The sequence below is a fragment of the Protopterus annectens genome, chromosome 6.part0 (genome assembly GCF_019279795.1).
Source record: "Protopterus annectens isolate FY-2018-M chromosome 6.part0, PAN1.0, whole genome shotgun sequence".
Taxonomy (NCBI): Eukaryota; Metazoa; Chordata; order Ceratodontiformes; family Protopteridae; genus Protopterus; species Protopterus annectens.
The window spans coordinates 1,251,086,137-1,251,109,339 of record NC_056737.1 but is presented as its reverse complement, the minus strand read 5'-3'; the positions used below and the strand labels follow the sequence as shown (position 1 = coordinate 1,251,109,339).

The following is a 23,203-nucleotide window of genomic DNA, read 5'->3' as shown; positions in this document are numbered from 1 at the left end:
TAGAATTGCTGGAGCCATGTCAGACTCCAAACCAGTTACAAGTGACATCCCACAAGGCTCAGCCCTGGGACCTCTCTAGTTCAGTATATATTTCTCGGAGGTACGGGCCAAAATGGAAGGACTGTGGCTGACCAAGTTTGCAGATGACTGCAAACTAGGCACCATAATCGACTCTCCATCCGACACAAGCATCCTACAAAAGGGCCTCATAGAAACAGACAACTGGTGCCAGAGCCATGGCCTCAAGCTAAACGCCAAAAAGTGCATAGTTATCCCCTTTGGCAAAAACAAAGTGCCACAAATTACCACATAGGTGGTACTCCATTAAGTACAGAAGAAGTAATTAGGGACCTGGGGACCCAAGTTGATAGCAATCTCTCATTTGAAAACCATGTGGCCAAAGTGGTTAGAAAAACATTTTATATAGCCCACCTAATCATGAAGGGATTCACATCTAGATCAGGGGAGGTCATCATGCCTCTTTACTCATCCCTCATCAGGCCCATAATTGAGTGCAATTCCCCTTTTGGGATGTACCTTACCAGACACCTGCAGCAACTGGAAAGACCCCAAAAGTACCTCACCAAGAGGATCAAAGGGCTCAAACAGATGCCACATGCTGCCCTGTTAAAGAAACTCCAGCTCTACTCAGTGGCATACCACCTGCTCAGAGGCGATCTGTGCCTGATGTATAAAGCCATGTCCAACCCAGAATTAATGGACATGCTGCACCTCAGAAAATCCAAATCCCATCGAGCTACGTGCTCGAGACTTGAACCTCAGCACTGAAATAAATAGGACATGCTGGAGGGACAGATTCATAACTCAGAGGCTCCCTTCACTCTGGAATAAAATCCCAGTCCAGGTTAGGCAGAGTCCCTCATTGACTCTCTTCAAGAGGAATCTTGATGAGTGGATGGGAGATCGTAGGTTTACCCCGGTATCACTTCTGTGTCACTGTTACACAGAGGCACAGTATACTAACCTCGAAAAAGGGAATAGCAAAATTCATTTAAAATGGGTGGCAAGCCAAACACACTCTGGCTAGGCTTATAAATGCCCTAGGGCAGATAGCCTAGTATGAACCTATGAACCTATATATATATATATATATATATATATATATATATATATATATATATATATATATATATATCTATATATATGTGTGTGTGTGTATGTATATATATATATATATATATATATATATATATGTGTGTGTATATATTTTATATAATATGTGTATATATATATATATATATATATATATATATATATATATGTAGGTAAAAAACAAGCAAAGTGCAGTTACAACACTGATAAAAGATGAAATTCCAAGTCCAATCTAGTCAAAAGGCTTAATAAAAAAGATGAGTGCTTTCACAATTCAAACAATTGCTTCTTCAGATCACAAAAAGACCAAAAAATCAGAGGTTTAAGTACTCCATCAATTAACAATAATTAGTCATGTGATATGTAAAAAAGTAATGTTCTCAGGAAGAGAGCTATTTAAAAAGACAACCACAGTAAAAAAACATCCTTCATAAAAAACATACGTATGAACAAAATACATAAAAACTGTTGAAAATCCAACTATACACTAAATGACCTGAAAATCTAGATATATTTATATGTTTTATTAACTAATGTAGTATAAATATCATATAAATTACTTTCTCAAACCCCTGTTCATTTATTCAGGTTTGAGGAGCACTACATCATTTAGACCGGAGCCTTTATGCACCCTGAGTCTAAGAATCCATCTAGTTTCATTGCGTTCAGTATTATTAATAATATCACCTAGTCTCATATCAGACCTGGTAACCTCCAATACCTGAAAGGCAAATTTATGCTGATCCCCTTCCTGTGCTACATGTTTAGCAAATGCACTGTACTCAAATATTTTACTAATACAATATAAATGGTCTCTTATCCGTTCATGGAGATGTCTGTTGGTCTTGCCAACATAAAATTTTCTACATATCATACACTTAGCTAAATATACTAGATTTCTGGTGTTACAATCTGCTTTAACATTAAACATGAACTTATGTCCAGAATCAGGATGTATAAAACTCGGATCTTCATTTATACTAGTACAAAAATTACAAGCACCACATCTCTTACTGCCTGTCAGTATATGGTTCGTGTTTAGGGTAACATAACTGTCTTCTTAACATTTTTTTATTCCTGTAAACAAAAGAGGGCTTAATTCCAAGAATTCCAGCTGTGTTTTCATCAGTTTGCTAAACATGCCAATGTTTACTAACTATATTCTTAAAAACATTGACTTCACTACTATATGTTAAATTAAAACAACATTGTCTATCTCTAGATTTATGATTTAAAACATTTCTTGTCTGGGGTGAGGAAAAATAAGGTTTACCAAGATTCTTCCTCTCCTTCCTAATTACTTCACTCATTTTATGAACCTCAGTACTATCATAACCCCTATGTTCAAAATCTTTGGTGAGTTTTACCAAGCTGTCTTCAAAATCTATATCATTAGCTGTTAGCCTTGAGGCACGTAACATTTGTCCCTTCATAACATTGGGGAGTATATGTCCCGGATGCATACTATCTCTGGGAATTTATGTCCCAGATGCACACTATTTCTGGGAATATATGTCCCGGATGCATACTATCTCTGGGAATATATGTCCCGGATGCATACTATCTCTGGGAATATATGTCCCGGATGCATACTATCTCTATGCAGGTAAGAAGGTACATAACATTCTTTCCTATAAACATTTGTGGAAATACTGCCATCTTCTTTATCCCGCTGTATTTGTCCATCCAAATAATGTGAAAACTCAGAAGAGTATTTAAAAATAAACTTCAGGAACTGACTCTTGTATTCACATAGTCAAAGAATTGTAAAAGTTCTACCTCAGTTCCTTTCCATAAAAGGAAAAGATCGTCTACAAAATGACGAAAGAATGCTATATTCTTCCCTATTAGGCATTTAATATATTGAGATTCCCATTCTGCCATTACATTGTTGGTGTAGCTATTGGCACAAGGAGTGCCCATAGCTATGCCAGCTAGTTGCAAATAATAATGGTGCTCAAAAATAAACACATTGTGTTCTAGAGTCATTTCCAGTAAAAAAAAAAAACATATAAGATCAAGGTGTTGTACACTGTATTCACCATTTCTTAAAACAAATGCTTTCATCATGTCTATCCTACTGAATTGGGAATCATGGTGACTAGAGATACAACATCCATGATAACAAAACAATCAAAATCACAAAACTCTGTAGAATTCAAATACATAAAAAAGCTGTTCAAGAAATTGTTTGCTATCTTTTAATACTAAGTCATATTTGTCCAATATAGGTCTTAATTGTTTTTCAATATAGATGGAAAAGATTCTGTTAACCAGCCAGTGCCTGAAACAATAGATCTAAATTTAGGGATTTGTGGGTCCTTATGTACTTTAGGTAACCCATGTAAATATGGAACCAGTGGTGGTTCAATAATAAAATATTGAAACATTTCCTTGGAAATGATACCTATCTGCAGTGTTTCCATAAGTGCTCTTGGCACTCTTGATTTCATTTTTTCTATTGCAACTACATTAATTTTTTATAGGTATTAGAATCACTCAACATATCCATAATAGTATCAAAATAATAGGCCCTATTCATAATAACTATTGACCCCCCCTTTATTGGCTAGGCGAATAACTATAGTATTGTCATTATGTAAATTACTGATAGACAATTCTTCCTCAGTAGATAGATCCACAAACTTATTACATTTTCTGTTGCCAAAAAAACAGTTATAGACATCTTCTTCACACAATTTGAGAAATTTTTCAAAAGCAGGATTGGTTGCAGGTAAAAAAGCACTAGGCTTTTTAAAAAGACAAGTAGTATCGCTAAATTATTGATCTTTAAAAATGACTTTCAAATTGTATTTCTAAATGCAGGCTACAACACAATTTGTGAAAATGAGAAATAAATTCCACATTCATTTTAACTGTGCAACATCAGATAGTTTTATATGTGTCCTTGTTTGTGCTATCTTAAGCTCTGTAACCAAGATTAGCATTTTGTGATATAATGAGATACAACTTGTTTTATTAATATACTGGATGACTGCATCTTTTAGATCATCATCATAAAATTTACTTAAACATTTAGTTTATCTTGAGTCTCTCTGATTTTGTGCTTAAGGAACAATTATTAGTTTGAAGGGAACATATATGCTTTTATCCTTATTTTTAAGTCTACATCCATCTGTTGCCAAGGTCTGCTTGACTAGCCAGTATTACATTAAAGTAAAACAGCACAAATTAACATTACGTACATTAACATTTAGCTAGTACATCTGTTTAAATGTATACACGTTGATTTAAATTTTAACTACATATTTTATTCATCTGTATTAGATCGTTCTAAAAGTGTTTCTGAAGCTATAAGCTCTATTGCCTGGAAATTCATATTTTCAAAAAACGTGTTAACAAGACTTCATCGTTCCACACCAATGCCCTAACAGCATTCAGAACAGATTCGACTCACAAACAATTAGGCATCGCAATGCTTCCCAGCTTCCATAAATGACACCTGAGAGATGCAGCCTACTCAGGTCTTGCTGGGAAAACTTGAACATGCTCACTTTCCTTTACTAACCAGTTAAAGTAAATAACACTATATAACATAGCCAGAAAAGCTATCAGATGACATAAAGCCATGTATCTCCATGACATACACATAACACTATATAACATAGCCAGAAAAGCTATCAGATGACATAAAGCCATGTATCTCCATGACATACACATAACACTATATAACATAGCCAGAAATGCTATCAGATGTCATAATAACAATTATCTCCATGACAGACACATAACACCATATAACATAGCCAGAAAAGCTATCAGATGTCATAATAACAATTATCTACATGACAGACACATGACACTATATAATTTAGCCCAAGAAATCTGTGTGTAGATATAAAGGCATTTACCTCTATAACGGACAAACCACTGTCTTTTCTAACCTCGCAGTGTGTTGTAAAGAAATGAATGAAATCAGTGGTCATTCTAAAACAAGCATCCATTCTCTATTGTTTCTCCTGATGATTTTGCTATACATTTCTGACACTTTCCCTCAACCTACTAAACAGTTTCCTCTCCACAGAACACCAGAACCCTCTGTCATGATGTACACCTTTCATTACCCAATAATGTTGCATTGTCATTAACATTAGGATACACCAACATTGTGCCAAACAAAAATAGAACACACACATTAGTAAAAGGAAAGGAAAACAGGATTATGGGAGCATCTGGGGGGGCAGGGGATAAAAAAATAGATAGATAGGAGAAAAAGCACTTTGGGAGCAGCAATGGGGGGTGGGAGCAGCTGGTTTTTTTTGTTTTTTGGAAATTTTTTGTGTTGGTAAGTTTGCAGGTTTTCACAGTAGATTATTGGAAATGGATGAGTAGATTATTTTAAATATTTCAGATTTACCAAATGGGATGAACATGGAAATGTAAATTTGTAAAATTTTTAATTTTATATAAATTTATATATAAATTTTATATTATATAAATAAAAATGTTTAAGTTATTTAATTTTATATTAAGTGGAGTGCACTGAATTAATTTATTTATTTTGTTTGTATTTTAATATAAAATTTTTGTCATGTGGAAGAATATTAATGTATTCAATGCACAGCATTTTATAAATTACAAACAAAAGAAGTAGGAGATTTTAAAGGTGAAGTTAGAAACTTGTTGGGCAAATAAAATGTTGGTAAAAAAAAAGTTTGTTTAAAGGTAATTGACAGTTAATGTTTAATGGTTTTATTAGATAAATTATGTATGTAAATGATATGTGTGTGTTATAAAATAGGGGTGTTGTTTGAATTACAAATGTATTACTATTAAAAAAGAGTGGAGCGGTACCAGGATTAAAAAAGAAAAAAATGGTAGTGTCTTGTTTGTGTTTTGTGTTTGTTTTTTGGTTTACACCAACATTTTAGTCAAAACAGTAATTTTGATTCTGTTCAAAATGGCAGCTTAATTAGATCAATTTTAACAACTGACTCATTACAAATGCATATTAATTCTTAAAATGACTGTTAAATAATAAAGCAATAACTAATGACGTGGTGTGGTATATTGAAGATTTACCCATGGTTGTTGTGGCTTAATCATGAGGGCAAAGCCCAAGTGATTAAATAAAACCATCCGCGGGTAAATTTTAATATACCACAACCATGGAGTCGGTCATTGCTATTATACAATGACATTATTTAAGAAAAAAAATACTGGACCGGATTCACGAAGGCTTGCACGGAGTCTAAGAGTTGTGTAAGCAGGCAGACAGCCAATATGTCTGCCGAGCGATCCAGCAACAGCCGGCAGGGTCGTGCATGAGAGCTCCTAAAACTACTCTTGCACGGACAGTGTTATGTTATGCAAATTACCTCATTTGCTGCTGAAAGCTATGCAAATGAGGTAAATTTGCAATCCAGGAAACACTAACCTGTCTGTGGAAGAGTAGAGTTATTTGCAGAAATGTACTCCATTGGTAACGGAGTACCGTTCTGCAAATAGCAAAACCGAGCTGTGACAGCTCCAAATAAAGGAAGCATCCAGTAGAGGAAGCATGCCAATGGCCAAATATAAGGCCATTGGCATTTTGATCTGTTGAAAATTAATAAAAATCTATTTTCCCCCGATCTCCGATGTTTAAACGTAGCGCAGCGCAGCGCAAACGTGCGGTGCTTTAAAAAACAGAAAATAAAAAAAAGCCAAAAATAGGCATTCTTATTAAAAATATTCTTCTGCCATGCAGGTGAATGGCAGGCTGAAGACAACATGGCTACTGAGTAGTGGTTGCTAAGGGGGGAAGCTCAGTTTGAGAGATGTAACCAAGCATTAGTAGGCAATCCTATGCAAATGAGGATAAGGATAGTGAATCCCAATTTTCCCTCGCATGTGAGCCATGTCCCTAGTGTGTAAGTGTAGGAGTACGGGAGAAGTAGAGTAGAAGATAGGTGACATCATGAGGGGGTATGTATGAAAGACTGTAAGCTCATTGGAGCAGAGTGGCTTGTGTTTGCTGTGTATTACTCAGGACTGGAAGAGGTGTGTCTACAGTTGTCTTAACTGAAACCCAGAAACCGAAGGTGTATGCAGTGGATATCACTGAATTTTCTTGCAAATGTGCTTACACTGTGTGCATGCGTGTGCACGCCTGTAAACCCGTCTAAGCCTGTGTGCGCGCGTGTGCACTTGTGTGCATGTGTTTGTGCTTGTTTGCATGGCGCTGCCCCTGTGAAAACAGAAAGGGAAAAGGAAGGAAAAGAAGTAGTAGGAAGTTAACCAAGGAGAACTAGCAGAGCTACCAGGTGAAATCAATCAGAATCAGCCAATTACACAGGCAGTACACTAGCCCAGCCCCGCCTAGCACTTAAAACTCTGCAAACAACATTCCCCCATGTTTTTCTCAAAAACACTGCAACAATGCAGTATACAAAGAGAGTGAAAATTTAAAAAGCTTAACTCAGACAAAAAATGTTAGGGGCTGCCATTACTATTATAAGGCAACATGTGCAAGATGCTGAGGGTGGTGCCATTGCGAATGCTGCTGAGCAACCCACAGTGAGGAGACGGAGAAGAGTGTACAGACTCAGGGTAACTTACCAGGGGCTACATGAGCTGGAGATAGTGGAGCACTATAGAGTGGACAGAGACCTCCTGCAGCAAATTGTTGAGCTGTGCAGCGCATGCCTCACACACAGAACCAACAGAGGGGAATGCATCCCAGTGGAAACCAAGGTATGTGCTGGCCTAAGAATAGTAGCAACAGGTATCTTCCAGAGACCAACAGGTGATATGATGGGGATTTCACAGGCATCAGCATCCAGGGTACTGCACCAGTTCCTGAATGTCATGTCAGCACATGTCGGTGATCATGTATATTTCCCCAATTCCCTTGAGGTATTGGCCAGCAATATGCATCTCTTCCAGCAAATAGCGGAATACCCTAAGGTAGTGGGTGCAATTGACTGCATGCACATACACATCAAAGCACCAGCCGGTGAGCGGGGTAGGGCCTACATCAACCACAAGGGCTTCCCCTCCATCAACTGCCAGGTCATGTGCGATGCCCAGGGCATAATACTGAATGTGTGTGCTGGCTGCCCTGGAAGATACCACGATTCCCATATCTGGCATCAGATGCAGCTGTACCAGACATTTGCCAATGGGGATATCCCTGTCAGTCACCTAGTGGGGGATGCTGGATATGCACTGGAGCCGTGGCTGATGACACCCATCAGAAATGCACACACACACCTGAACAAGAACTCCATAATGAGGCGCACGCACAAACATGAAATGTAATTGAGCATGTGTTTTGGATGCTCAAGTCACAGTTCCAGTGCCTGGACACATCTGGTGGAGCCTTACAGTACCCACCAACTACATGTACCCAAATTGTCATGGTATGTGCCATGCTACACAATATGATCCTGCAAAAACAGCTGCAGCAGGAACAGCATGGGGCAGGGCCAAATAGCCCCCCACCATTGCCAAGGCCATCACAGGCACAGCATGACTCGGAGGAGGAACAACCTGAGCCTGCCCCAGTAGGCAGAAGGAGGCTGCCCAGTATGCCGTGGCCTTGGCAAAGAGGCAACGCATAGCACATACACTGGCTCAGTAGGAACCCTGGAAATGATACCTCTCTCTGACTCGCATATAAAATAAAAGGGATGCCTAACTTGACACTGCCTGTTTTCAAACATGTATAGGGAGTGTACTATGTGCATCCGACATAGGCAGCCCTGCAGCACCACCTGAGGCATGATTGCCATGTTTTAAGCAATATAAAGCAATGCTGAGCAGCTTTTACCACTGTTTAGCATATTTAAGCACAATTGTGTGGAGCTGTGCACCGTGCAAACTAGCGTAATGTTGAGCAACGTTCAGCAACGTTGGGCAACGTTGAGCAATGTTGGGCAATGTAGGGCAAAGTCAGGCAAAGTCGAGCAAAGTCAGGTAAACACGCTCACACCTGCTTTACTGTTTCTTAACCAGTCAGGTCTGCCCAGCAGGAAAATAAAAAGCAGTGACAGGGCTCAAACTCAGGATACTGTGCACTATAGTCACAGTACTGAACCACTAAACCATGACAACATTTCACTGGCACAGACACAGCAGGACAATTGTAGACTAACGCAAACACAAACAAATGCTGTAGCATGCCCTCTGAACATCACCCCAGGCCTATGCAGACAGATAACAGCAGGCCAGGCAGTGTGATGCGGGTTGGGTAGGCTATGAAGTCACAAACTAATATATGTGAAATTGGAAGCTAAGATCTGTAGTACAGTAGTATGCCTTAAGCCAGTACGATAGGCAACAATACAGACTGAAATGGAGTACCTGACATAGCAGTGCAGGCCTAGCAAATGTGTATAAGTGTCAGGTGAACCCCTCATCCTATGTACACCCACAGTAACAATCAGGTGTGCCCCCGGGTAGAAATGTACAAATAATAGCTGTCCCCCCTGTATGTAGAAATGTTGATAAGTCTATGCAAAGTGACTCATGGAAGCCCTGCAGGCACAGCATGCTTCCTGTTGATGTACAACACAAAGGTGAGCCCTGAAGTAAAAACCAACTTGATTTTTCACACACATAGAGTATATATGTCCATACTGGGCATGTTTACACACTTAAACAAATTTAGCAAATTTCAGTCAGCAACATACTGAAAGGTCATACTGGGCATGCTCACACACTTAAATAAACAAAGCAAATGTCAGTCAACAACATACTGAAAGGTCATACTGGGCATGCTCACGCACTTAGGCCATGTCTGAATACAGCAGTGGACCACACATATCTGGCAGTCGCAGTTCTTACCCCAGAAACTTGTCACTATTCACCAATCCTGCCTTGCACACACAGTGATATGAAAACAGACCCATATAATATATTGGACTCCTGTCATAATCAAACTATGTACTACAAGTACTTAAGTTGTTCAAAGAAAGTGAAAATTCAAAGAAGATCAATAAACTCTGATCAGTATCATCAATAAACAATGAGCACTCCTAACATTATCCAATCCATGTTCTGGCAAAAATATTGTCAAAGAGTCCATACAGAACCATGAAGCTTTCTTTTGCTATGTCATAAATATCAATGAATATCAATATCAATAAAGAGCATTAGCGACCTGAAATACATACCATACATAGACCGTCTCAAAATGCTCCAGCTGTACTCTCTCACATATCGCCTACTCAGAGGTGATCTCTGCCTAACATACAAAGCTATGCCAAACACAGAGCTGTTGGACATGCTCCACGTAAAACACTCACAATCCTTGTGCTCTTTGGCCACAAAACCCAGAGTGATATACAAAAGGAAGGGGTGTATCCATTTACCTTATGGATACCCACACCTTCAGGTTAGTGGCACAGCATGAGGCCTTGGAGACCATGCAAGTGCAACTAACATTGGGAAAAGCTGCTTATCAGATTGTAGCCTGCTACAGATCACCTACCTTGTCTCAGGAACCTCACTCAGTATTCCTGAGAACAGTGGAAAATATAAAGGTCCTACCAAACACCATTATATGAGGAGATTACAATTACCCAAACATTGAGTGGGAGAATTACTCGTGTACAACATCTATTGCCCAATCTTTCCTAGAGTTTAAAAACTCAAATGCCCTGAAACAGCTGGTCACCATGCCCACTAGAGGTGACAACATACTGGACCTGATCATCACCAACATGGGGTACCAGTGTTCCACAACAGAGATAAACCCCTTGCTGGTAATATCAGATCATAAAATAATCACACTGGACATCCACATCCCGCCTCCCCCCCCCCCACCCCAGTCAAGGAAACCACTGTGAAGACATTTTCAAAAGCAAGCCACACACTTCCCAAGACCAAAGTGGAACGTTCCAAAGCCCTCCTTGCTATAGGATAATGCTATACAATCTGCCAAATAATTTACAAGTGCATTCTATGGATCGAGACATCCCAAATAAAACCAAGACGCACTCCTCCAAAAATAAGAAACCAATCTGGTGGTCGTTGCCCATAAATAAGCTATACAACAGAAGGAGGAAATGAGCACATGATTGAGCAAACTTCACAAAAGGAAAGGCATCACTGATCATTATTAGGAAGAAACAATGATCACTCATAAAATAATCCAACGCCAGTTTCTAAAGACAAATTGCCAAGGAATGTAAGAATAATAACCACAAAGCCTTTGTTAGCTATACCAAACATTTAGGTGGCAACTTTCGAATATGCTGTCAGCTACTGCAAAATGGCAAGAAATACACTGAACCAACTTACATTGCCCACATCCTGGGGAACAAGTTCAGTGCAAACCCCCCCATCAACTCCAAAAGGGCCTGTGTCCATCCCAGAAGAATGCAGAGCCCCAGACTTCATGGACATGCAGGTAAAAACAGCCCTCTCCAAAGCTAAGAACACAGCATCAATGGGACTGGATGGTGTCCCAGGCTGCATCTTACACCAGCCCCAAAAGGAACTACACCCTCACCTACATTCACTGTCCAGACTCAACCTTACCACAGGCTATGTACCCAAAGAATGGCATAGAGCAACAGTCATCCAGGTCCACAAAGGGGGTGCCACAACAGAACCTGAAAACCATTTCCCTATAGGCCTACTCAGCCTGGTATGCAAAGCTATGGAGCACATTATCATGGAACCCATAAACAGAGACATTGGGGACCTCCAGACACTGGACTCTACCCAACTTGGCTTTGTTAAAGGCAGATCCTGCCTCCTACACCTAGTTGACTAATTTGAAACAGTTACCAAGGACATAGATGGAGGTGAAAGTAGTCCACACAGCCCATTTGGACCTCACTAAGGCCTTTCAACACCATTCCCCACTCTGTCATCATGGACAAGCTTACCATTTTGAACATTAACAACTATGTCACAGGATGGGTGGCCAACTGGCTCACAGATCAAACACACATGTTCAGAGTTGTGGGTGCCATGTCCGACTCTAAACCAGTCACAAATGGCATCCCACAGGTCTTGGTCCTGGGACCCCACTTGCTCAGTAGATACTGCTCAGAGGTACAGGCAAGCACGGGAGGAGTATGGCTGAACAAGTTTGCAGATGACTGCTAACTGTGGTCCATAATCGACTCTATGGCTGACACAGATATCCTCCAGAAGGGTCTTACAGAGACAGATACCTGGTGTCAACACAATGCCCTCAAGCAGAATGCCAAAGAATGAATAGTCATCCCCTTTGGATAAAACAAAGTGCATACAAATTACCACATAGGTGGTAATCCTGTATGTACGGAGAAAGTAATTATGGCCCTGGGGACCCAGGTAGACAGTAAACTCGCCTTTGATGATCACATGGCCAAAGTGTTTAGAAATTCCTTCTATGTCACCCACCTAATGTCACCTAATGTAACCCACTTTGTCTAGTCTGATGATGTCACCATCCTACAAATATACCTGTGGAAAACAAAAGCTCCTAGTAATGTGTATAGCCCGTCGTGTAACTGCGTACTCCTCAAGAATCATAAAGTAGTTAGGTAGGGGTTTGAATCCTGCACTTGAAAACTGTGTGTGTATCTCCTTGAAGAGGAGCAACCTTTTTGGAGACTACTAAACCACCATAAAAGTGGTATACTTATCTTTGTCAAGTCTAATGATGTCACCATCCTACAAAAACACCTGTGGAAAAGAGAGCTCCCAGTAATGTGTATAGCGTGTCGTGTTAATGCGTACTCCTCTAGTATCATAAAGTAGCGAGGTAGAGGTTTGAATTCTGCACTTGACAACTGTGTGTGTGTTTGTGTGTGATCTCTTTGGAGAGGAGTAACCTTTTTGGAGACTACTAAAACACCTTAAAGTGGTATACTTATCTTTGTCAAGTCTGATGATGTCACCATCCTACAAATATATCTGTGGAAAAGAGAACTCCCAGTAATGTGTGTAGCGTGTCGTGTTAATGCATACTCCTCTAGTATTATAAAGCAGTTAGGTAGGGGTTTGAATCCTGCACTTGACAACTGTTTGTGCATGATCTCGTTGGAGAGAAGCAACCTTTTTGGAGACTACTAAAACACTTTAAAAGTGGTATACTTATCTTTGTCAAGTCTGATGATGTCATCATCCTACAAATATACCTGTGGAAACGTGAACGCCCAGTAATGTGTATAGCACGTCGTGTTAATGCATACTTTTCTAATATCATAAAGTAATTAAGTAGGGGTTTGAATCCTGCATTTGACAACTGTGTGTGTATCTCCTTGGAGAGGAGCAACCTTTTTGGAGACTACTAACACATCTTAAATGTGGTATACTTATCTTTGTCAAGTCTGATGATGTCAACATCCTACAAATATACCTGTGGAAAGGAGAATTCCCAGTAATGTGTATAGCACGTCGTGTTAATGTGTACTGCTCTAATATCAAAAAATAGTTAGGTAGGGGCTTGAATCCTGAAATTGGTGAGTGTGTGTGTGTATGACACTGTTGATCAATGTGTTGTGGGTTTGGCTTTTACTACTGTATGACATATCACAATGACAACAATATGTGCATTGCACATGTCAGGTAGCTGTGTGGCAAATACATATACGTACATGTGACCTCAATTATTTCATAGGTGGGAACCCTGCTTTCTCCATGAACACATCTGTTATCTTTGCCAGAGTGTGCTGCCACTTTCCAGACCTTAGGTCACATTCATATGATTGTGGCAAGCCCAGCCACTGCAGTGATCCCTAGCCTAGGTCATCCGTGTCACACACACTCATTATGGTTTCTATTGAATAGTGTGAGTGAGGGTTTATGCCTGAGGTATATTTCAGACCTGTTCAAATGCAGCAAAGTCTGTCAATGATGGCTATTCATTATAGGTGTACAACAACCTTTGTGGATATGCATGCAGACCCCTTATTGCTTATGTGATCCACCGAGGGATTTCAAAATACCTTTGGTAATGTGATTACCAAAGGAGAGATGATGTAACACTTGGCTGTATGTACACATCGGTACCTGTTCAACATGTTGGGGGCTACTACCTATGTGGTACTGTGGGGATACTATGTTTTGTAAAAGTAGATGACTATGCTTTAGTTGGCTTATAACTTTACAGCATGGGTTTGACACTAGGCATCTGTCTCACTATATATGACTGTCTCTCCCTCTCTCTCTCTCTATATATATATATATATATATATATATATACACACACACATACATATACATATACATATACATATACATATACATATATGCACATATACAGTCCACCTTTCATGGTGGGAATATCAATTATGCAAAGGATGTAAGGTATACAGCAATGTAATGATATCGCACAGTCTTGTGAGAAATGCATTGAAGGTGTTCTCAGCCCAGGTAGCTTTAGCAAACCTCACTGGCTGCAACATTGCAAACTTAACAAATCACACCCACAGTGTTTAACCACCGCATGTCATTTATCAGCACTGTATGCTGCCTTGTTTGCCACACACTACAACCTACATACAAATATGCACATAACAACCTTCACCAACATATATATGTCCACCCTTCACATACAGTTGCAGTATGTCCCTTGCTCTATGCACATGTACAGATGTTAATATGTCTGACACATATATATTTCTCCGTATGTGTGTGCCATACACACACAAGATCCACACTGTTGTAAGTCCCTGGACCTCACGGCTGACCTGTTGGGCCTTGCTGCAACATGAACAGGTGTCACATGTGAGCACACAGTAATATTAAAGGGTGTGTATATAGCTACAAATGCTAGATTAGCATACTAGCCTGGTACAGCAGTTGCCAGTGCTAAGCTACACGTTAATATGACTATCATGCATGTGTTACTCTGTCACATCCATGTTTATATAGCTGTTTGCGCTACTCCCCCAAAAAGCCATTGTCCATACTACTGTACAGAACGCAGCTAACGTGGATCAGATGTTTGACATTTAATACTGAGCTACATATGTCACAGTTATGTCCCCCTGCACACAGCTACACACTGATTTGTCCATGGCAGTAGTTATGCTGGACATCTGTGCATAGATAAGTACTGCTGCCACATATGGATGTTTCAAAGTATGTAGAGTACTCTTCAACAACATCTACTACATGCTAGTAAATACATATCTGTTGCATACCTTTCCTTTGTATGTGTTGGTATTATTAATTTCCATGTTCCTTTTGCTTTTGAGTTTGTTTTGCTGTTAATGTCTCTCTCTCTCTCTCTCTCTCTCTCTGTCTCTCTCTCTCTCTCTCAGTGTCTGCAATGGAGTGATTGCATGTGTGGGCAGCGAGTACAGCCTGCTTTTATAGGTATCTGCACATGTGCATGTGATGGCCTCTGCACCAGTTGGTGGCCACCATTTGGTAATTGCATGCAGCCTGCTGTGTGGTAATTGCAGTAGTCACTGTCATAGCAGCCCAATGCTATAAATTGCTAAGTCAGGTAGGCGTAGTCCTTTCAGCTTTCGAAAGTGGGGCTCATACTTTTTGCTGTGGACACCGTTGTTTAAGTCAGATGGTTGGTATAGTTCTTATATCTGAAGCTAGGGGTATAGCCAGTGATTTAAATGTTGTACTCAGACCTGAATGTTGCCACTTCCAGTACACACTTGTCAGTGTAGAATTGTACCCACCCCTGCAAATGCTAACACAAGATACATGAGAGTATGTAGTTTCTTTTCTACTTATACAATTAACTGCCATACAAAAGTAGTTATTGAGATGTATTCTTTTGGCACATGAGCTGTTTGTGAACTGCTAAACTGTGAATATTAATGTACTCACTTCTGAACAGTTTGTGCTTTTTTAGTGTTGACATTAGCACAGGCTGCTCATGAAAACTGGACAATTCCAGTACTGAGTATGCCTACCTACATCCTTGGTAGACCCTGAACACACAGGTATATTGTACATTTGGGTAGAGATGCAGGCGTACAGAGAGCATTATGTATTATTGTGTGAATGTTATCTTGCTGGACTTAAAGGGTTGCTGTCTACCTGTTAGTTTATCAAGGCAAGTAGTCTGTCTTCATAGCTCCCAACTGTGGACCTAGCCAGATGGTAGCGTGTTATTCTTTGTCTGTGCAATGCACAGGTCTTTTCAGCACTGGTACAATGGCATTGTTACAGTCATTTGCTACCAGTACATGGCTACATCCTTTGGTATTTCAGTGTTGTACTCCTTCATAAGGGTATGCTTGTGGAACTCCTTCCAAAGCTATTTGCACAGTGTGTAACAGCAGAAAAGCTGATATGCCTGTGTGTTTCTGCCTCTGCCAGGCCTCTGAAACACTCAGCTACATATTTGAACAGAGTCAGGGAAAGGTAGGTAAAAGTGAGGTACACCTTCAAAATAACAGAGACAGTAAGTGGAGACTTTGAGAGAACCAGTGCATATGGATTACTACACCTTTTCTGAAGTACATGCGTGTCTAACTCTTATTATTGTCATTCATTAAGTGTAATACCCCACCTTTCTGCCTAACGTCAGTACTGTTCAGAGGGATTCAGAGGGACACAGCAAACATATGTTTCAAAATCAGGGACATCTCTGAAAAGTAGTCACAGTTGGGATGTATGTCCTCTGCCCTAATCAGATATGCCACTGTTTGTCCTGCTATGATACTGTGTGTGGGTTGTAAAGTGCTGCTGTAACATTATTTCCTGCTAGAATGGCTGGTTCTCTCATCACAGTCATGTAATGCAATTCCACAACAACTTTTTGTGTTATGGCATTCCTATTTTTCCTTTACATTCACTCATTCTGATGCATGATATATTTATTTCAGCACCAACTTGTTGTATGTCTACCCTGGCTTAGTGATACTTGATGCAGTCTAGTGTGTCCAAGGTCCAGGATTCGAGACTGACACAGGTGTTTTATTTTGCTGCTGAGCAGAACAAGGGCCCTGACATACAGAGTGACTATGGCACTTTTAAGCAGTTGTAAGTGGGTTTGCGCGGATTTGCATGATGTTTAGCAATGCTTAGCTAAGCGCACACAAGTGCACACTCGTGCAAACCCGCTTACTACTGCTTAACAGTGCTTACTCCCGCTAACCCCCGCACTCATTTCTTTGAAAGAAAAGAAAATGGGGAGATAGGAAAATGGTGAAAAGGGGGCACAAAGAGGGAAAGACAGTAGGGAAAACAGCTCAGGATGTGCAGGACGGGTGTAGGGAAGGTCCATAGCTGCAAATTTCTTTAACAGCAACAGCTGTGCATATGTAGTATATTTGGAGGGGAATATGAAACCTTCCAGCCCTGAGAGAGGGGTGAGGACAACAAAGTATGTTGTACTGCCAATTAAATATCAGTTTATGTGTCCAGCGGACATGTGTGCAAAATGGGTAGCTATGTATGGGGCGTAATTTTTTTTTTGGGAGCAGATTGCCCTTTTTTTTTCAGGTGAGAGTGGAATGTGGGGTAGGGGAAGTAGGTATATTTGGGGAGGTAGGTTGGGGAGGTAAACAGACAAGACAAACAAGATGCATACAGGGGTGGAATATGACACGTGGTGGGTGAACACCATTGACGGGGCAGGATGTTTGGAAATCACAAGCCCATGAGCACCCAGATGGCAACAGTGGAACTGAGATCCCCACCCATGGGCAGTCACCACTGCACCTTCACAGCCCAGAGGGTGGCTGTGCTGGGAGCTGTGTAGGAGGGGCAGGCTCACCCATGAGTTGCGCCACTCGTGCCTCAAGCTAGCGTAGAGGATCAGCAACAGAACACTCGATCTCCCTACGCACCACAGCCTGGACCATTCGGAGGGTAATAGGTGGCCCTCCTCCGTCCATGCTTGCACGGGGAGATGAGCCCCACCCCCTTCAGTGCTTCCACCCAAAGGTGGCACAGGGCTAATGGAGGAGGAGGTCCCAGGCTGGGCACCGGACCTGTTGGTGTCAGGTACCATCGCCAGCTGAGGTGGGACAGGTGGGTCGGCTGGGACCGGCCTTCCCATACATTCTATGTTTAGGAGGATTTAATGAAACTATGGGTTAGTAACAGTCAACAGCATTCCCAATTAGTTATAACAGCATGCAGAAGTATTCCCATTAACCCAACACACCAGAGTTCCAACAGTTGGACAGCAAGCACAACACATGCATATATAGAACAACTGTGGACATTACAACAGCATGCAGGTTTAATTGATGGCAACAGGCCACCAATATTGTGGTATTTGAACAGGGCACATGCATCAAAATAAATGCAGATATTTATAAACTAATAGGACATATGTCCCAATAAATGTTTTGAGATTAGACATACCCATTGAGGTGTGGAATTGCATTTTCTATGCACAAACAGTAGGGTGGAAAATGATAGCTCCATTAACAACTTATATATCCTTCTAGTTTACACTACATTCCTATTAACTGTAGTTATATGTCCCCTACATGTATTATTACACTACCCAATTGTCCTTAATTTGGGAAATGGGTTTGCTAGATATTTACATACATGGGCTATATCTGACATACAAACTGTCCGGGATGCAGATGTTACTGCTACATATTTTGTGATTTGCTCAGACACACTACTGCTAAGATGGTACACTGATAGCTCTACTTTCCTATACTTATCTAGATATGTTTATGTAAAATTATCAGTTATATGTTAACAGCTCCCTACATTTCTGCCAGCACAATGACATTTCTGGGGAACACAATACCAAGCTACTCATGTGCCAGATTAACCTGTACATGTTGGGCATGAACCAACAGTTGAGGACTGTAAATGTGCTTAAAAGCTACTGGCACTCCCTTCATCCACTTTATATGGGCCTACCCAACTGTGTGTTAACAGCGCTTAATACAACAGTACTATTTCTATAATGCAAGAGTACAACAACATATCAAAGAAAATGACACAGACACACTTCAGGAATTATACCTTTATTAAAGACTTATAACACTTTTCTAGAGGCTCTCTCATTTATTTTATATAACAGTACATGCAGAATAATTATTAGAGAATTATTATACCTTTATTTATTGTGTTAAAACACTTTTTTCAGGCTCTCTCATTTATTTTACATAACAGTACAAGCTGGATAATTACTAACATGCCTGGTGGTGCAGCCTTAGCAGCCTATCGGCATAGGCTTGCTGATTCGCAGCACGGACACCTGCAGCTGTGAAGTCAATGAAGTGATATTGAGACATATCTATCCATAGTATAGACTAGAATAGCAATTCTTACATACTTAATTCCATGGCTACTTACTCAGTAGTGGGGCATTTTCCATCTCACGGGCCTCCTGGATCCACTGGTCCAGTTTACCCGCCTTGTGTCTCTTCAGGTCTGCATGGTGGTGTCTGACCTGCTCACCAGTCCGAAGGACACCTGTGGCACTGGTGAGTTCATGAGTTAGATGGTCCCAGGCTTCTGCTTTGTATTGGGTGCCCTGGTACCGGCCCTGCAGGAGTCTATCCTCATGATTATGGACAAGGAGCCAAACCATTACTTTTGACTCCTCAATGCCCCAACGTTGCGCTCAATAACGAGAGCCCTCTCCAGCACCGGCCATTGCTGTCTGCAGATGGGAGCTACAACCAGTTATCGCAAGTATTCCCGCCTATGGAGCTTAAATATGCATCATTTCCCGCACTTATTTGTGATTGGCCAGTTTTGAAAAACTCAGCTGAAGGCACACCTGCTTAGCAATGGGTAAACTTCGATTGATATATATGTGTGTGTTGAAAGTGCATGCTTATGAAGAGCTGTCATGGCTTAGTAGTTCAGTACTGTGATTATGGTGCACAGTATCCTGGGTTTAAGGCCTGTCATTGCTTTTTATTTTACTACTGGCCAGACCGGCTAGGAGGTGTGGCTGTGTTTAGGCGACTTTGCTCAACTTTGCCCAAAATTGCTCTACGTTGCTCTACGGTGCTCTACGTTGCCCGACATTGCCCAACATTGCCCAATGTTGCACTAGTTAGCGCAGTGCGCAGCTACGAGCAAATATGTTCTGTTTGCGCTGGTTGGCGTGATGCGCAGCTCCACGCAAAGCTATTGCGCTAGTTAAAGCAGTGCTAAGCTATGAGCAATTATACTTAAATATGCTTAATACTGGTAAACTTTGCTTACCAGTGCTTCACATTGCTTAAGATACGTTACTTATGCATTCATCAGTATGCATAACCATTTCTCCTTCTTATATATATATATATATATATATATATATATATATATATATATATATATAGATATAGATATAGATATATATATAAAATTCATTCACTACTACATAGGCCATTTCAATGCTTTTTACTAACATTTAAAAGATAAATGTCAGGAATTATTTTTATATACAGATTTCCAACAGAAAATAGAAAGGGAAGTAGTGGGTCTTGAACCGGGAATGCCTCCTCCTTGTGCGAAGGCTCTACCACTATGCTATTGCTATTTGGCTTCATTTGCATATAAGTTTCTTATTATCCTCTTCGATGTCTAAACTGCTAACTGTAGCTAAGTAATGGGCAAACCCGCGCAAACACACACAAATATGGGCAGCTATATCAGGATTAATAAAAAAAGATAAAAGTTTTACATTTTATAATTGTACAGGGGTTTAGAATGTGGGGGAGTGTAGTGTTGGGTATGTACACATTTGAGCGGACTCGCTCATGTCAGTTGACATTTGCTGATCGAGTAACTTGTAAGGGCGTGGATTTTTGGACTGCTCGGCAGTCCAACACACCCCCTGCACTTGTGCACGCTCCGGGTTAGCCTTAGAGTTGAGTCAGCATGCCCTCATGAATATGCATGGCACAGTGACGTCTTCCTCTTAGGCTGCAGTTTCCATGTAAGACTTATTTAGTCTTACACGGAGGATTAGTGAATCCCGGCCACTTACTTTTCTTAAATAATGTCTTTGTATAATGGTGCATTACTGTTCTTCCTCTGGTTGTGGTACACTGCTTCCCTGTTTTTATGTACTGAGCATGCATATGGGACTTCCGTCCCATGCACACCCAGTACATCAATGCTTTGAAACAGAAGCAATGGAGAAAAGAAAGTCTCTGTTGCTCCGTTTTTTCTTTTTCTTTTTTTTATTTGTTTAAAGAAATATTTTTAGGACTTTATACCAAGGGAACAGGACCTTTTTTCTGTTGGTATATTGTGGGATTTATAACGGACACACTAGCCAATCAGCGTGAACGTTTTGGAATATTAATGGGGGGGGGGTCATTGTATAATAGTTTTTAATTGTCACTGGCTCCAATGTATATTCATAGTATGCACAGGCTCAGACTACTGCACTTTAGTTATCATCAGATCTTTCTCTCCTTAAATTAAAGAGATCTCTCTTAGAAATTATAATGTACGACTGTTTGCACAAGCTTTGCAAACATATGCTCAAGACTCTGGAATTTTCTGTAATGCTTATTATGCAGTCCTCTAAATGCATCAATATATGTTCTAATCTGATTATTTACAAACACTAATGCCTTAGGCAGATATTACTAACAAAACAGTTTCACAAGAAGAATTTCTCATTCACTTCTCTGACCATAAGACTGTCACAATTCAAGTAATGAATCAGTACTTTAACTTCTCTTCCACTGAGCATGTGACACAAACAACAAAGAAAATGGCAGTGGAACCTGTGGAAGAAAAAACATTAGATAAACAATTATAATGGACAGTATTATTTTTAGAGTAGCTTTGCAAAATGGTTCCAAGAAGATCAGAAACAGTCATTCTTGGATGAATGCCACACCCTGTGGATTTTGAGATTCCACCTTTGTCCTGGATATTGGTATATGGTAACAATTTTGAAGGAACAGGATGTACCTGGTTATTCTTATTGGAATACTCTAGGTTTAGTTTATGGAACACTGCATTCAGTTTATGGCTCACTGGGAATTACTTGAATAAACCTCCAATTTTATCTAACCATGGCAGCATCTTCTGTTTGTCATTTATTTAGTTTTCTGACTGCAGTACTTTTGTGTCCCACTTTTTCTCCACTTGTCTTTGAGCATACTGATTGGCCTGGTTGAAGGACAGGTAGTGGCTGAATAGAACAGTATTTATTGTAGATCCCGCTGTAGCTCACTTACCATTTTGTTTAACTGAGTCATACAGAATAATCTTAGGCACTAGCTTGACTCTATCGTTGCCATGTGAGTTCTTGTGAAGAGCTTAGTCCTGGGGCACTGTGTGAAGTAACTTGGTATACCATGAGAGCTCTGTGAGGATTGGCTTGTCTTGATATCATTTTGGCTGTTTGATTAACAGTAGTGAGGACTTGTGGTATGAGTAAAGCTATAATTGTCAACAAACTGTTGGAATACAGTCGACATAAACTGCGTCCCATTGTCTGTAACCATTTAAATGGGTATCCCATATCTTGTAATCAAGAACTTGAACCTGGCTATTATTTCTGGATAGTTGTAGTTGGTTCATGTATTATTTCTATGTGATGAGAGTAATAGCCAACAACTGTGAGTTAACTTTTGCATTTAAATTCAAACAAGTCAGCAGCTATCTTTTGCCAAGGACCTTGTGGTAATGGCGTGAGTATTAATGGGTCAGATGAACGAAAAATCCATTCATCGAATACGTAAAGATCAAAGCTTCACAGAAATCGAAAATGGTATTGTGGGGTCTCAGTAAAGTGAGGATTAGGGTATTTGCCCTTACCTCACTGCAGTGCGATCTCGGAGTTAGAATATATATTTAGCGGGAGGTGTGGGGGTGCAGCCCCCCCCCCACAATATCGTTTTCGATTTCTGTGAAGTTTCGATCATTATGTATTAGATGAATGGATTTTTCGTTCATCTGATATAGACCCAGTATTAATATCTCTCTGTTGTGAGATAGTCTATGGACATTACAGAACTGCCACTTACTCACAAGCTTTGCAATGTCTTGGTTGGCATTTGACCATCAAACTGATATGTTGGCTCCTTTTCAACATTTCATGAGCCCTTGATGCATTTCACATAACAGCTCAGCATGTTGTGATGAGGGTACTACTATTTGGTAATGATTCAGAAATATTCCATCATGCTTGGAATGCACTCCTGACTATGTAGAACTTGTACATGCGATATTTCATTTGAGCCCAAGAATTTGGCCATCCATCTTGGACATAGTGGGTAACAATTTGTAA

General features: G+C 40.2%; 1 protein-coding gene across 8 annotated transcripts in view; it reads left to right on the top strand.

The window, feature by feature from the left end:
• ACVR1C (activin A receptor type 1C) overlaps nt 1-23,203 on the top strand; it is a 1,029,031-nt gene that overhangs the window by 256,980 nt on the left and 748,848 nt on the right. The window contains exon 2 of one of the 8 annotated variants that reach the window (XM_044074843.1): nt 6,944-6,962. The exons of the other annotated variants lie outside the window; for them this stretch is intronic. Within the exon in view, the coding sequence (XP_043930778.1) occupies nt 6,944-6,962 (19 nt within the window). The remainder of the gene's footprint in view (nt 1-6,943; nt 6,963-23,203) is intronic. 8 annotated transcript variants of the gene reach the window in all.